The sequence below is a fragment of the Plectropomus leopardus genome, chromosome 8 (assembly GCF_008729295.1).
Source record: "Plectropomus leopardus isolate mb chromosome 8, YSFRI_Pleo_2.0, whole genome shotgun sequence".
Taxonomy (NCBI): Eukaryota; Metazoa; Chordata; class Actinopteri; order Perciformes; family Serranidae; genus Plectropomus; species Plectropomus leopardus.
Genome location: NC_056470.1, coordinates 35,161,505 through 35,178,045, shown reverse-complemented (window position 1 = coordinate 35,178,045; position 16,541 = coordinate 35,161,505). Strand labels below are relative to the sequence as shown.

At 40.9% G+C, this 16,541-nt stretch overlaps 1 protein-coding gene across 3 annotated transcripts in view; it reads left to right on the top strand.

Moving 5' to 3' along the window:
* The window catches only part of LOC121947248 (YLP motif-containing protein 1-like), a 53,546-nt gene that overhangs the window by 10,375 nt on the left and 26,630 nt on the right, over positions 1-16,541 (top strand). For 2 of the 3 annotated variants that reach the window (XM_042492212.1, XM_042492213.1), the window contains exon 2: positions 815-2,873. In XM_042492212.1, coding sequence (XP_042348146.1) covers positions 2,152-2,873 — 722 coding nt within the window. In that variant the 5' untranslated portion in view covers positions 815-2,151. The remainder of the gene's footprint in view (positions 1-814; positions 2,874-16,541) is intronic. The other variant, XM_042492214.1, reaches the window with a different exon arrangement.

Here is a 16,541-nt window from a genome sequence, read left to right as displayed (position 1 = left end):
GGAAGTGAATGAGTGGAGAGGGCAAAGACAAAATGATGGTAAAAGAAAAAAAATTAAAGGTTCATATTTCCCGTTGACTCTGTCTTACCTGCTTTACTACTTATTGCAGTGATACTCAACTTGCAGGTCGTGGGACAAATCTGGCCCCTGACAGGGTGCAGGTGGTCCCCCCAACCATTTTCTGATTTACAATACAAATAAAGTGATTCACACTGGGAATTGTTTTTGTACTTTTAGTATACATAAGGTAGTCAAGTGCATAAAACAGCATAAAAATACAGCTTGTTTATGCAAAATAAAGAGAAATGCTAGTAGAGGATCCCTTGTACCCCGACACAAGTACTTAATAGGCCATTCATGTCCTAAAATCCTTGAAATGTTTTAAAATCCTAGAAACATACTTAAATCCAAGAAATGTTCTTAAAAACTAGAAACATCCTAAAATCCTAGAAATGTCCTCAAATACTAGAAACGTCATTAAGTCCTAGAAATGCCCTAATATCCTAGACATGTCCTAAAATCCCTGAACCATGCTGAAATCCCAGAAACGTTCTAAAGTCCTACAAATTCCCTAAAATCCTGGATATGTCCAGGAACCATAGAAATGCTCTAAAATCCTAGAAATGTCCCACATTCTGAGAAACATCCTAAAATCCTAGAAATGTCCTAAAATCCTAGAAACATGTATTTGGCGGCTGTGACTGTCCCTTGGCCGTCTGTCATTTTGAGTGTCTTTGCCCGACTGTCTTCTCATCTGCTCTTTCTTTCTTTCTTTCTTTCTTTCTCTTTCATGAATCCGATTGATGACACAAAGAAGGATCTGAATACGCCATCCTGCGGGAGAATAATGACGGTGAATCCCAGTTGCCTCTCTGTGTCCAGGAAGAAGACAGACATCTGACATGACATTTAACCTTTGCGCATCACTTCCTCTGACAGAGCGAGTGCAGGACACCGGGCTGAGGCCTGCAGGTGAACCCATGGACCAGGAAGAGGTGAAGCTCTCCTCTTCAGTGTTTGTCAGGAGATGATCTTCGACGGACGTTACGTTTTCGTTTTGTGGAGCTTTGCATTGTGTTGATTTCTCTGGGTTTTGTTGACGAAGAGGGTCTGAACTGAATTCTCTGCTCAGAAAACTCTTGATTTGGAGAATAACCACAGGGGTTCTGACCCCGGGATTTTATTATGATGAGGCACAACAGGGGAGCTACTGGTTAGTCAGCTTGTTTGGGAGTTTGTGCGCATTCTTGCAGACTGCATTTCTGCTGGAAAAAAACCCCCACTTATATTGGATGGAAAGAATATCACATGTGGTGCTGGACCAGCTTCCTGTCACTGATACAATGATAAGATGCAATATCTTTGTCACAGAGGGACAAATAAAGTCTCTGTTAGCTGAAGTTTCCATGCCGGCTTCTTGGAAACCGATGTTCTGATCTTCTGCATGGAGTGCAAAGAGTGGATACAACTGACTCACTGACAAACAGAACTGATTTTTGTGGGGGGGAGGCAAATTTCTGTCTTTATTTTTGTCCTCTTTCAAACTATTATGGGTCTGAACCTCAACAGAGCCACCTGACTGAACCAGGGGATGGTCGAAGACTCGGTATACCTCTTTGATTGGAGCCAGCGAGGACGAGGTCCATCTTGATCCTCGAATCAGAACTCAAAGAAGAAAAGTCCTCTCCCCCCCACTTACCTCTGGTGGGGGGGAGGGTGAAGGGTAGTGTAGTTTTTAGGGTGTAGGGCTTAGGGCCATAGGGAGTAGTTTTGTAGTTATTTAGACATTAGGTTGTAGATTAGACAGTAGAGTACATAGAAAGGCTCTGGGGCGAGTTCTTCTCTGTTGTGTTGAGCCTTTTTCAGTTTTAGCCTTTAGCCTGCTAGCTCATTTACCTGCGTCACCAATCTGCTAGCCGCTAACACTCAGTGAGCTAGCTTTTGGCTCTGCACCAGCTGTGGCTGTGACTCAGGCAGCATTTTTTCATCTCATGCAGAAGTTGGTCCAACCTGGATTCAACCAACTGTAACAGCCAACAGCATTTACACTCTGTAGTTTAGGATTTAGGACTGGTGAACCCTGCTCACTGGGCATTCCCAGTCGTTGTTCAGCCTGAGGTGCCCTGGCCGTTAGTCTTAGACCAGGTCGTCATGGATACTAATCAAGGCCCAGGACAGGGCAGTCCGGAGAGCCCGAACCGGGCCGTGGAGTACCTTCTTGAACTAAACAACATCATTGAGAGCCAGCAGAAGCTTCTCGAAACACAGCGGCGCCGAATCGAGGAGCTGGAGGTCCAACTGGACCGGCTCAGCCAGGAGAACAAAGACCTGCGTTTGGACCGGCAACCTGTTGCTCCTCCTCCACCTGCTCCTCCCCCCGAGCCTCCTCTTCCCCCTCCTCCTCCGCCGCCTCCGCCAACCCAGTCAATGTCTACCAAGAATCACCACCACCACAACAGCCAATACCAAGCTCCTCCACAGCCTCCTTCCTCCATCCCCCTGCACCACAGCCATCACCACCAGTACCACCAGCACCACCAGCACCACTCCTCCACCCACCACTCCTACAACAGCTCCAACAGCACCAGTACGACGGCGATCCCGGTTCCTGCTCCGGCATCGGCCCCACCGTCCATCTCGATACCTACCCAGATCCCGGCTCCGATCTCCTCCCCGGCCCCAGCTCCGCCTCCCCCTCCTCCAATCCCACCGAGGGATCAGCCGCGGGCCCACAGTCGGCTGACCCGAGTGCCCTCCACCAGCACCGGCACCAACACCAATTTCGTGGAGAAAGAGAAGGAGAGGCTCGAGCGCCTGCACAGAGCGAACGCCTCCAATAACCATCACGCCCACACCCTCCACCACCACAAATCGTAAGTTAGACTTTAACTTATTCTTCCTATAACCAAAGCCAAAGATCGCACGAGAGGACGGCAAAGCTGATCTCAGTAGTGGACAGAAATGATCAAAATCTACCTTCTACATGCAGGCTGGCAATTTTTGCTAGAAAACAACCAGGATCTGGTGAAATAGTGAAATTGGAGGTTGCTAAATTTATAAAATACTCAACTTGCTTTGCTTGGGGGGCCACTTTTGCAAAATGACATCAGACCAGGGGCCAGTCACAGCAGCCCCAGACATACATTTCTATGATTTTAGGACATTTTGAGGATTTTAGGGCATTTTTAGGATTTCAGGACATTTTCAGGATTTGTCAGATTTTAGAACAATTCTAAGACTTCAGGACCTTTTTCTAATTTTAGGATATTTCTAGTATTTGGCCATTTTTGTAGGATTTTGAACGTATCTAGGGCTTTAGGACATTTCTGCTATTTTAGGATGCATCTAAGATTCTGGTTTTTCTGATCTAAGGACATTTCTAGAATTTTAGGGCATCTCTGGGATGTTAGGATGTTTCTAAGATTTTGGACATTTGTAGGGTTTTAGGAAGTTTCTAAAATTTTGCAGATTTTAGGGCATTTTAAGGAATTACGGACATTTCTTTGATTTTAGGATGTTTGACTTTTGGGACATTAGGGTCTTAGCTAGGACCTCTGTCGGAGGGTGTGGGGGATCCTCCACTGGCACTTTTTTTGTTGAACAAGCTCTGTTTTGATGTTGTTTTATGCACTTTGACACCTTAACTTTACTAATAGTACAAAAACAGTTCCCAGTGAATTGCTTTATTTTTTACTGTGAATTAGAAAATGGTTGGGGGGCCACCTGGCACCCTATCAGGGGGTCTTAAGTTGAGTATCACTTCTCTAAACCTTGATTGAACCGTATTGAACTGCTGTCGAGCAACAGTGATGACACGACATCCTTTCACTAAATTTCCAAACTTGGCTGCCTTTCTGTTGTCCCACTGTCTGTTTTGCCGAAACTCGCGCAAAATCTTTGACTTTGATCGCTACTAACTTTGCAGCTTTCCTCACGCAGGTTTAAGCCCACATGCTAAATTTGACCTGGAAACATCTTCTTGCTTGATTCTTCGCTGGCAACAAAAATGCAAGCAATAGATTTTACGGCAAAGCTGTTTTGCTGAACGTGGTTATTGCAAGGCGTTTTGGACTCAAACAAATATAAGTGAGTTGACTTGTTGAAGTGTTTCTTCCTCCAGAGGGGCAGCTGTTACCCCATGTGCCTTCTTTCTGTACTGAGATAGTGTGATTAATGTGTGCGCAGGGTTGATAAATATTCATCCTTTTATCAGCTAATAGGGCTGCAGAGTGGAAGGTTGTAGTGGGAATTTACATATTGCAGGAGAGCAGGAGAGCACGAGCCTCCGGAGACTCACGAACTAAACGACTACAGCATCTCTAACGCTGATAATTGGTGGAGCACAGACTCAACAGTGTTATGTAATGGATATTTTTTGCTCAGCAATAGGATTGGTTGTTGATCATGAAGAAAACACGCTGTGATTTGTGTTAACGGGAAATTGTTTGCTGTACTAATCACCATCGTAACTACTTAGCAGGTTGTTTTTTGCTCTTATTTTGTCATAATTGTGTTGCTCTGAATACATTTTCAGTCATAACTCTGTTTCGCTGCCTGAAATTGGGTTTGTTGCCTGGCAACACTATCTTAGGAGCATCCTATCAGGAAGTGTTGAGCGACGGAGCCTCGCTGCCGTCTGTGGCTGTCATCTTTGCACACTGTGTGATGCCGTAGGCAACAGGATGCAGGGTTGCAGGCGTCCCATGCGTGTAAGCAGGCAGTTCCTTTGTAACTGGTAACACTGAACCGCTGTCTCGGGTAGCACTGGTCATGGCAATTGCTGTTGCTATGCAACTGTGGAAAACCTGTTTGAAGGACAACGCTCTCACTAACAGTTGAAATGGTTTTAACCTCGCTCGGTGCTCGCAGCGTTTAAAGCTTTGCTCAGCTCGCTCTGCTGCTGGGAACATAGAGCATCGCCTCCTCTCCTCTGCAAACACGGAGAGGCTCCCGACAGACCTGCAGAACTGAAGGCTGGGGAAACGCAGTGATGACTCATGGAGACAGATTTAATAGTACTATTGCTTTGTCTTATAAGCTCTCATACAAGCGGCCAAAAAGTAAAACAGATTGCACACAGAGGTACAGTGTGACTCAGACTTTCAGATCTGGCTTCATCTTTAGGAATCAAAGTGCTGGGAAAAAAAAAAAAGAAATCCTCCGAGCCCTTAGTCATGGGACGTTCAGGTACAGCTGATATCGTGAAAAACAGCTGACCTCAAGCTTGCAAATGATGTAACAGGCAGAGAACAATGATGGAGTCTGACAGCGGTGGAGATAAGGCTGATTCGTTATGAAATCGCACAGTGCAATCGGCTGCTCGCTGCCTCTTCAAGTGACTGAGTGTGATCCAATAAATCCCACACTGCACTGGGGCAGATTATGGCACGGAGGCATGACAGCATGTTGCAGAGCTGCCTACACTGGTTTCTGAGTGATTTCGTATTGGGCATGATGCAGCAAAATGCAAAACACCCTCACACAGATTTATTTTGCAGCACCTTGCAGCACCTCAGGCTGAAGCAGTAAAAAAAAAACCCCAAGAGGCACAGACACACACACACACACGCACACGCACACGCATACACACACGCACGCACGCACACGCACACAACAAAGCAGTTTAAACATTTCATCTGAAGGGTTCTGAGCTGTGAGTCTCAAACTTCTGTCAAAGATATTTTATCTAAATAGTGTCGATTTAGCAAGTGCATATTAAAATAAAGCCGCAAGCTGCAGTTCCTGAGTTCAAGCCTGCGTGGGCCTTTGAAAGTTGAAAGCACGGTAGGAGCAACACCTTAAACAGTTTAAGAGACATGTATTAAAATGATCAAACAGGTTTTTTGACAATCAGACAGATGCTCATTTATTTGCGTCCAAATCTCCACCGTGCATCGCTCTTCTTTGATAACACTTTGCTTTGACAGAATTTTGATAACTTTTGATGACGTTGGTTCAGTTATAATCCACAGAAAATTTGGTACAAGTTGGATCTACAGTTTAGAGGTAGAGGTCAAAATGCAAGTTTTGTAATGATTTTCTGATTTATAGTCACATTTGTGTTATGTCATGTACTTTTTTGCATTTTTGGCAATTTTCCACCAGTTTTGCCCAACAACTATGCGGGTAGATTGTGTAAATGAACTGTGGTAAACTTTCCTCCATCTGAACAGTGCCAGTGAAACTCACCTCAGATTCTTTAGAAACCTGTTTTAGTTTACAGTTCAACTGAAATACTGGATTGTTTCTTGCCATTGCCATTGTTTCACACGTACGAGTTTTGATAACGTCACCCACCGGCACAATCTTATATGTCTGGTGTGGTGCAGTGCATTCTGGTAATTTTAGGTTTTCTACCTCTTGAGCAAAATCGTGTGAATTTACAAATTTACAAATTTACAAATTTATAAATTTGAAAACTTTATTGTCTACAAATTTGAAAATTTGCTTTCAGTTTCACCATAAAATACATAAAAGACATACCCTAAGAACAAAAAACATAAAATTAAATTTATGGCGCATAAAATAAAAAAACAACAGCACATGAAATAAAAAAGAAACTGCTCATAAAATAAAAAAAACCCAGCAGCATATAGAAAAGAAACAAAACAAAAAACGAGCTCATAAAATAAAAATAAAAAAAATTACAGGACATAAAATTAAAAAGAAAACAAAAAATGACAGCACATAAAATAAAAAAACAACAGCTTTTTCTCTGTTTTCTCTGCTCATGTAGCAACAGCTTCAGAAGTATTTGTGTCTTTCCACTTCAGAGACAGCCTCTGTGAAGAAACCCCTCTTAATATCAGTGACATATTTATTTAAGGGTTTGTATAACTCGGGTCATATTTGCCCCACTCGTCTTGTTGGGAAGTTAGTTGCCGGTTTGCTCGTAAACAAGCTAACTGCACTGCAAAACTCACTCAGGTTCTTCCCTAAAATCCCCGCTGCCTCTGAGGGTAGAGCCGTTCTCACCACAGCGTCAACTACACGCACAGCAGCCTCAAGTTCACCGACGAGTAGTAAACGGAATAAAAAATGCAAAACGCTGGTATGATCCTAAATGTTTTTTTTTATTAAAGATTCAAAAGTGAAGCCGAGGAAACAGCGAACTCTCCGTGCTGAAGCCGAGTGTTCAGCAGCACGAGGGAGGGAGTTTCTGAACAAACTGCACAGAAGTGTTTGCTTCTGTTAACGGCCTTTTTAGGACCATTGTTTCAGTCTGTAGTCTTCAGGCAGTAGTCATGTCCTGAAAAAAACCCAATATTCATGCAGGATACTTCTTTATTTCAGCTTTTTATTGAAACAAGTGGGTGGTACAAAGAGCAAACAGAAAACACGTCCCCCTTTTATTTTTCTTATAAAGAGTTATCTAAACCTCAACCTTAATCATAAAGCTCTCTCAGTCCGACTCCATCCTACAGACCGATTTTGTTGGTTGCAACTGGCCAGTGGACTAATGAAGCAGTAGAAATGTACAGTGAAAATTAAAAACAAAAAAACAGAATAGATTAAAATGAAATAAAGTAAAACATTACAAAATAAAACAAAACTGGATAAAACAAAATAAAATACGATGAATAAAAATAAAATATTAAAAATAAAATTAATAAAACAATCACACATAAAACATAAGTAAATGTATTGAAAGTACTGGTACATAAAATCTTGAGAATAAAAACAAAATAGAACCAACTAAAATATAATAGAATAAAATACAATAAATAAAAGAAAGTAAATGAAAGAAAATAAGATAAAAAATAAAACAAATAATCCCAGTCAAAACATTAGTAAAGGTAGTGAAAGTACTGGCACATAACATTTCAAGAATAAAAAAAACAGAAAAAAATATAATGTGATAAAATAAAACAGAATAAACTACAATACATAAAAAATAAACAAAATAAAATAATAAAATACAATAAAATAATCCCACACAGAACATTAATAAAGGTAGTGAAAATACTGTGTAAAAAGGAAAAGCAAAAATCATGAAAGAAATAAAAAGGGGAGGGACTCTTATTCTCAGCCCGTAAACACATGCAGAGGCAAACACATCCTGATGTATATTTAAACTCGGGGGTCTACACAGCAGCTACATACATGTTTATGTGAGCAGGACAGGTGGTAAGACACGTGTCTAACTTGGACAAGCACCAGCAAGCTACTGCGTGACACTTCATCAGGAACAAGCCGGGCAATACTTGCAATTTCTGACTTTTTGATGTAACCTTAAAGTCATTATTGCTGCGTACAGTTAAAACAGATCTGCGCCGCCTGGGCTGGTTGTGACGATCACAGAAACTTTCAGAGCTCAGATGATACGAACACGTGTGGCGTGACGATGCTGATACCATCAGTAGACATCAGTGCTGGGACATATTATTGATGTTATTGAAGGGAAAGAGTGACGGCGAGCCGTTATGGTAATGAACAGAGAGAGAGCGATGTGATTCTGCAGTGTGGGTGTGGAGGAGTCAGAGGAGTCAGATCTGTAGGATGAAGAGAAGAGAGAAAAATGGAGCTAAATAAATTTAAAGAGGAGGCATCATTCACTTTTCAGTTCTCTGCTGCAGATCCTCCTTTTCTTTCTCGTCTTCTGTCTTCGTCTTCCTCGTCTCCTTCTGGTATAAACCTGTAATTTGTGTCTGCATTTTGGGCTTTTGCATATAAGTCTGGTTTGAGGCAAATATCACTGAAAACTAAAAACTACTGTGAGACGGTGATCAGAGCCGGCGAGGACGGATGGCAGCAGTCGTGCTCGCTTGGGTTCCTCCGTCATCTATGTGACCGTGGTCTTGCAGGTTGTAGCAGTGCCTGGAAATTCTTAATGCTGCTGCTATTTATTTATAGATTTATTTATCATATTATTATTATCATAATTATTTTTATTATTATTATTATTATTGTTCACTATTTTATTTATTTTTTGTATTTTTGAACCTTTTTCTTTTACTTTTACTGTTTTTTACTGTTTTTCAGAGAAATCAAGCCATTTTGCTCACATCTTCTTTTTTTGAAATGTATTTTTGTTTATTTATTTATTTATTTATTTACTCATTCCAAAAATCTAGAGGTACCATCTTTAAACAATCCCTCTCCAGATGTGGTCTGGATCTTCTGTGAGAGTAACAGCTGCATTTTCCTTGATCCAGATCAGATATCCAGATACGGATCACATGTTGATACCGGGCCGAGACGAGGTCTCTTTTTTTTAAGCCTCTTCTGTGTCTTTTTCTGCTCACGGCAACAGAACAGTGAACATAATGTTGAAGGGGTTTTAATCCAGGACTCTGGATAGCTTCTCTCTCTCTGACCCTGTTTCTGTAAACAGCTGCTGACATCTCGTCCTCTGTGTGCTGATGACGATAACACCAGTGTAAATGAGCGCGGTCAGCAGCACTGCTGCACCAGGTGTGTGTGTGTGTGTGTGTGTGTGTGTGTGTGTGTGTGTGTGTGTGTGTGTGTGTGTGTGTGTGTGTGTGTGTGTGTGTGTGTGTGTGTGTGTGTGTGTGTGTGTGTGGGGGTGTGTATTACCTTATCAGTTCAGTGTCCTGGAAACAGTTCTGCTGAGTGTAGACTCTCTTCATCACCATTAATGTGCTAAAAAAAATGAAGAAAAATCTCACATTTTTCTGACAACAAAAGACAATTTCGCTATGTTTCTGTGTGTGTGTGTGTGTGTGTGTGTGTGTGTCAGCTAAAAGTCTCGGCTCAGTAGATTATCGGAGGTCAGCTGAAAGCTCCTCATCAGCGCTGACTGGTGCCTGATAGTCCTGAGCTAAACATGTTTCTGCCAACAAACGGCGGCAATTAAACAGCGGCTCAGATCAGGCGGGAGGTCGATTAAAGACGAGCACACGGGTCTTTTAATGAGGTCAGTTCACACGAGGTGCCATGTATGTTTTCTACTTCTCATATTTTGTGGTCAGCAGATGCTGACATGTAACGTTTGGGGTTTCTCGTGGCTCAAGTGAGGCGGAGGAGGATCCGTCGTGATCATGTGCACACAGGTGCATTTGCACTGTGGCTTCATTTTAGCAGCAACGTATTTTAAGCAGCCTGGCAGATTATTGGGCACCGATATTTGGCATTTTGCTGATTATCTGTATCTGCGTTTCATTTTAGTGATTGCTAAAGTGCCAACATGGAAGGAACTTTTACTTTGTAAAACCTCAGGGAGCTATTTTTATTATTAATTTTTATTTAAATTTCTATTGAACTTTTGTTTTTGCTTGGAACTTTCTGTGTTTGATGTTGAAAGTTTCAGTTTTGATCCAGTGTTGGAGTTTCCAACGTCCAAATTTTAATTTTAATTCCAAATTCTAAATGTTGACAAAAATATTTTCATTTTTATTGTGAATGCGTATCCGTTCAAAAGTATCAGTTATCTGTTTCATTAAGTAGTAATAATTTAGGCCCTAGTTAGTTTATAGCCTTAAAATAGCTCTTTCATTTACGCTTCAAAACACAAAAAAGTGGTGTTAATCTGGGAAGATGATCATGCTGAACAAAACTTGCAAGTAACATAAGCTCATTTTTGTCGATAATCGAAAATCCCATCCAAAACTCCCAGAAGGTTTTCGTTGAGGGAACCAGTGTGATGCTAACTTCCTGAACTCGTAGTGTTCGTGAGAGTTTTGCATCGTTCTGCGTCTGACAGTTTGTGTTTGATGAGAGCTCCTCTCCGCCTCGCTGTCTTTCAGCGTCCTCGCTGCAGATGAACCGCACCCCCAGCTGGAAGATTAAATGTGTCTGGATCAATATGTTAGAACCTATCGGGGCCATAGATCAGCTTGTTTATGGATCGCTCATCGATCCGTTTTAATCCGTGACTCTGATTTCTGAGGTGTGCATCAGAGCGGCTGCAGATTTTCAGCAGCGGGACTCAAACACAAAACACATGAAGGCAACTTTCACCTAACTGCAAATTGTTAACATTTCGGGATTCCTTAAATATATCTTTTACACTTCAGTATTTTTATTTATTTAATCACATAATTAAGTGGTTTATACAAAAGATTAATGGGTAGGTTAGTGCTATTTTTTTAAATCTATATGTACATCTTTGGAAACATGACAATGTGACATTTCTGTACCACAAGAATGGCTTATAATAATGCAAGATACAATTTCTGATATTATATAAATTAAATATTAATAGACTAAGACGTACTGAAAAAAAATCTTAACCAACATGATCATTTTTTAAATTTTTGCAGAGAATGTTGCCCAAACGTTTCGGAGAACGTTCCTGGGAACATTAAGAAAACTTGCCACTGAAAACATCAGTGGTTACATTGTAACATTCTCAGAACGTTTTTAGAACCAAAAATTGCGAGCAGGGAACCCAGCAAATTGCAGCTTTTTTTGTTAAAATATCACATTACATTTCCATCTAAAAAAAAACCTCTGTAATCTCAGTCCTCAATAACGTTTTCTGAATTTAGCAAAATTATACGGGAGGGTGTGTTCAAACGTCTTCAGTGATGCCAGCGCCTCGGTCCTGACTGCTTCATAGATAACCTTAGCCAATGTTGTGGGAACGTGTCCTGCTAGCTGGGCATCTACCCCATTATAGTTGTGATGAATTTTTAAATTAGCTATAGAGACCAAAACTGTTTTTTGTACGGGGCTGTAAACCGGTGTATTTCTGTTGTAAAGTTGGGCATTTTGGCGTTTTGTGGAGATCGTCTTTTTTGGAGCTGGACTCGAGTGGACTTTAGAGGAACTGCAGGTTTTGGCACTTCTGTGTTTGGCTTCATTTTCAGCCTCGGAGGTTGCCTTTTGACAAATCCTCTGTCTTCTGCTGAGGACATAAACTTTCTTTAAAACGGCTTGTAGAGTAAATACGATTTTTGTCTTTCTCTTCTTTTAGGATTTATTTGTTTTTCTAAGTGAGTCTTGGACCATCTGGAGAAAAAGACGGGCAGTCTTAGGATTGACTCACCACATCTCAGCCTTTCATATCCCTCTGTAATGAAAAACAAACAAAAAGAAGTTATCGGTTATCAGTATCTCATCGGCCATGAGAAGATGGAAATTATCGATTTATCCGTATCGGTTGAAATAATCGTTATGGTGCATCACTGGTTATGATATCTTCATATCTCACTTAGGAGTCAAAGGGAACCTTTAAGCTTGACAGAAATAGTAATTTGATGCATATTGTGATATTTATCGATATCAACTGATATGAAAAATTAGCGTGATAAGACTTTTTCCATATTGCTCAGCTCTAGTCAAACGATAATTGACGTCACTGATTGATTTTAAAGAAGGACTTTTGCACAAACCTGATCAAGAGCATTTTCCTAAAACTACTTTATTTCTTCATCCCGTTCTGTCTCTCTCCGGTTTTCTCTCTTCGACATCTCCATAAAACATGTTCTCGGCTGTCTCAGTCAGTCAAAGCCCGTCACTTTAAATCCGCTCAAATCCTTAAAATGATCTTTTTATGACTGAAATTAACTTTTAATCGCATTACATCATTTCTTAAATCATTTCCAGTCCAGTTTAAATGCGGCAAGTCACAAAAACTCAAATTCTCTTAATAACACTTGTCCCCTCCGGCTCACCGTAGTCACCCTGCAACTCACACAATCTAATTAGAGAGCGTGTGTGTGTGTGTGTGTGTGTGTGTGTGTGTGTGTGTGTGTGTGTGTGTGTGAGAGAGAGAGAGAGAGAGAGAGAGAGAGACAGAAGTTAGATGATATCAGTCTTGTTGATTGATGGTGTAATCATTCTACAGCTGACCTGGATGTTGAGACTCTATCTCTCTCATCCACACACACACACACACACACGCGCACGCACGCACACACACACACACACACACACACACACACACACACACACACACACACACACACACACACACACAGTGCCGTGTCTCTCTCCCCTCCCTCTGTCGGTCCGTCTGTCTGTTATATTTGGCAACATGGAAATGAGACACAGAGCCGGCTGCTGCTGGTGGCGGTGAAGGTGGACCCCTCCTCTTTGGGTCCGGGAGGAGGGTTGCTAAATGCTGCGTTGTCATGGCAACAGCTCGGTAGGCCGAGGAGGAGGAGGAGGAGGAAGAGGTGTGGAAAGGAGGAGAGAGTGCCGTCGGTTTCATAACAGCAGACACGCTCGGCTCCTCTGCAGCTTTTTTCATCCTCTCACTCACACACACACACACACACACACACACACACACACACACACACACACACACACACATATCTGTGAGTCGAGTCGCTGTGATGCAGAGTGACATCACTATGATCAAACAGGAAGTGCTGACAAACAAGTGCTAAATCAGGCCGAAGTGTCCATTTGCATATTCTTGGTGCTAAATCGTTGCCAACTAGATTTGCTTGAGACTGTTTTCACATTTAGTCGTCTTTCATTGTTTTTGTGTCCACATTGTCAGGTCATTTGATTTTTTTTTTTAGTTTTCGTTTTGGTCCACTTCAGCTCTGATTGATGGGGCCTCATCTATCTATTAAGACCTGAACATACTCATAAGCATCTTTAAAAGAAATGATTCAGAAATTAGCACAAGAAAAGGTTAAAAAAAGAAAAGAAAATTGCCTGAAAATAAAACAAAAAAAAGAAATCCAAAAAAACAAAATAAAAAATCTAACATTTCACACAATTCAGATAATTTTAGACATAGTTTTCTAGAATTGTTTTCCTTTAAAAAAAAAAATCTTAAATCTGTTAATTTCTTGCAGTTTGCGAGAATTTTCTTGCCAAATTGCTTATTGCATCTGTCCCATGTTGTTGAAAGAAATCAGACCAGTGTGCTCAGAGTTCACAGGTTTAAATACTTGTGAAATGCGTCAGAAGGTAGCACAAGAAAAGTGATGTCAGTTTGGGTTTCAAAGGGTTAAAACCAAGAAGGTCTCATGACCCCCTATGAAGTGTTTAGGGACCCTAATGGGGATCCGAACCCCAGTGTTGGGGTCAGACACCAGGGGCCGATACAGGTAAAAAAGCTTCAGTTTTGGGGGAGCTGTCATGTTGTCCATCTTTATATACAGTCTATGGTGTTCACATGTGAAAGTTTTTTTTTTTTTTTACTTTGTTTTGCTACTGTTTTCTCAAACAGTTGCTCATTGGTTTTTTTCACATGTTCTTGGAAGGAATCAGGCGAGTTTGCTCAGGTTTCAAAGAGTTATTAAAGAGTGTGATCAGCTCTGAGGAGCTTTACTGCTCGCTCTCTCAAGAAGGTGTACATCAGTCACATAGTTTTGGCAGCAGCATCAGTATGGCATCGAAAATTTAAATTAAAAAAATACAGAGGCCTCAGTAAAGCCTTTAGTTCTGTGTTAACTGCAGGAAATATTAACACTAAAGATGACCCCGTCTGTATTCACCTGAGTGTAAAACATTTGGATATGTGTCCATCTGTAAACGTTTAGCTGCATAAAAGGACATTAACTAGTGTGTGACGTCCTGTTGTAAAGCTGATTTTTGGCAGCAGATCTCTCGGCACACAGATGGCACAGAGAATATTCTGGCGGCCAGCTGATGTAAAGATGTGAGTTTTATTTCACAGAGCGTCTGTCCAGCTCCATACAGAGCAGCAGACTGACGGGAGGAGATGCAGACTTTAATGCAGGTGTCCTTTCTGACCAGGACAAACAGTGACAGCATAAATAATTTAAACTTTTAGTCCCACTCAGAAACAGCTTACAACAGCTGTTTTTCTCATGATGTCCTAATACGTCTTAAAATCCAAGAAACTTGCTAAAATCTTGTCCTAAATTCCTAGAAACATCCCAAAATCCTACAAGCGCCCTGAAATCCTAGAAACGTCCTAAAATGTTAGAAATGCCCTAAATCCAAGAAATGTCCTGAAGTCTTAGAAATGTCTTGACTTTTTAAAATCCTCGATACGTCCTGAAATTATAGGAGTATTCTAAATTCCTAGATAATTCCTATAATCCTTGAAAATCTCCAAATCTTAGAAATGACCTAAAACCCTAGAAACATCCTTAAATACTAAAAACACCATAAATTCAAGAAAAATTTTTCCTAAAATCCTATAAATGTCCTGAAATCCTAGAAATGGCCACTTGCCAACGTCTTAACCCAGCTCACTAACAGCACATGGATCTGGAGGTCGGTCACCATTTGTCAAAGTCAGCTGGTTGAGGTAGCATTTGTGATCTTTGGTGGTTAAGCCTCTTGCATAACTTGACAAGCTGTTGCTCTCCACCATACTTCCATTTAGGGCTGGGCAGTTAATCAAAAATCAATCGAAACCAACATTCAGAACCTCTAACCGTTGTAATCTTGACCATGTCGGTTATTTCAGTTATTCAAAAGTGCTGCTAATCCTTTCCCCACTGGGGTTGCCAACTCTCACGCATCTGGGCTCTGTCTTACACTGTGTGCAAAGTGTTGAAGAATCATGCAAAAAACGACTTTGACTCTAGAACAGCTGAACAGAGTCGTATGTGCTTCCACAGCGTTTCATTATCGCAGATCAAACAGCTGATCGTGGTTAGAGACAGACAGACAATCAGAGTGGAGCTTCTCCTCACAGCACCAAAGTGTCTGAATGAACAAACAGCCAAATATTCAGACTACTTTGTTTTAGTTTACAGTAGATGTAATGTTTTGGGGCCCCGGGGCCACAGGTCCATTGCCTTATTTTCAACCTTTCTCTAACTAGGAATGTTGGCAGTCTGTTGTAGGCCTACTCAAAACTTTTGTTTGTCAAAACAATGTGCTTAAATTCACCTGAAGTTTGTTTAAGATGGAGCTTTTCATTTTTATATAATGCTGGATAGTTTGATAAATAATAATAAACCACATGTTTATTACACTCCAACACACCATGGTCACATGAAAGTGTGTCAGTGAACTATGAGGGCAAAAAACAAACCACAAAAAAACCAAAAATCTAAATAATTGTTCATTAATCGTAATCGAGGTAAAATGTTCAATTAATTCTGATATCAATTTGAGATATAATCACCAAGCCCTACTTCCATTGCCAAAACACGTGCACAAACTTACTACCTTATCATTGTGTACAAACTGTAAACAGGTTTATACCGGGCTTAACGGGGACACGGAGAATAAATGTTATACAGGAATAGCAATTCTTCTTGCTGATGGTCTTGTTTGCTTATGTAGGTCAGAAAGAGGCATCAGTATTAAACTGAGACTGTTTCATACACAGTTTAAGACTCCTTGTAGCTACTGTAAAGGATAATGGCATCAGGATTTAACCCTTTAAAACTTGGATTGACATCTCTTTTCTCATGCTGCTCCCAGACGCCTTTCACAAATGTTTAATCCTTTGAACATGAAGCCGATTGGTTTGTTTTCTTTCAAAAACGGGCAGTGAGCAGCTCAGCAAGAAATGACCGCAAATTGCCAGAAATTAGTAGAAATGTATCAGAAATAAGCTAGGGGGACATGTCAAAATGTCCAGAAAACTATATTTAAAGTATTACAGGCACATGTTGAAAATTATTGATCATTATTTTTAAGCACTTTTTTCCATATTCTTCCTTGTTTGTTTGTTGTTATTTCTTTAA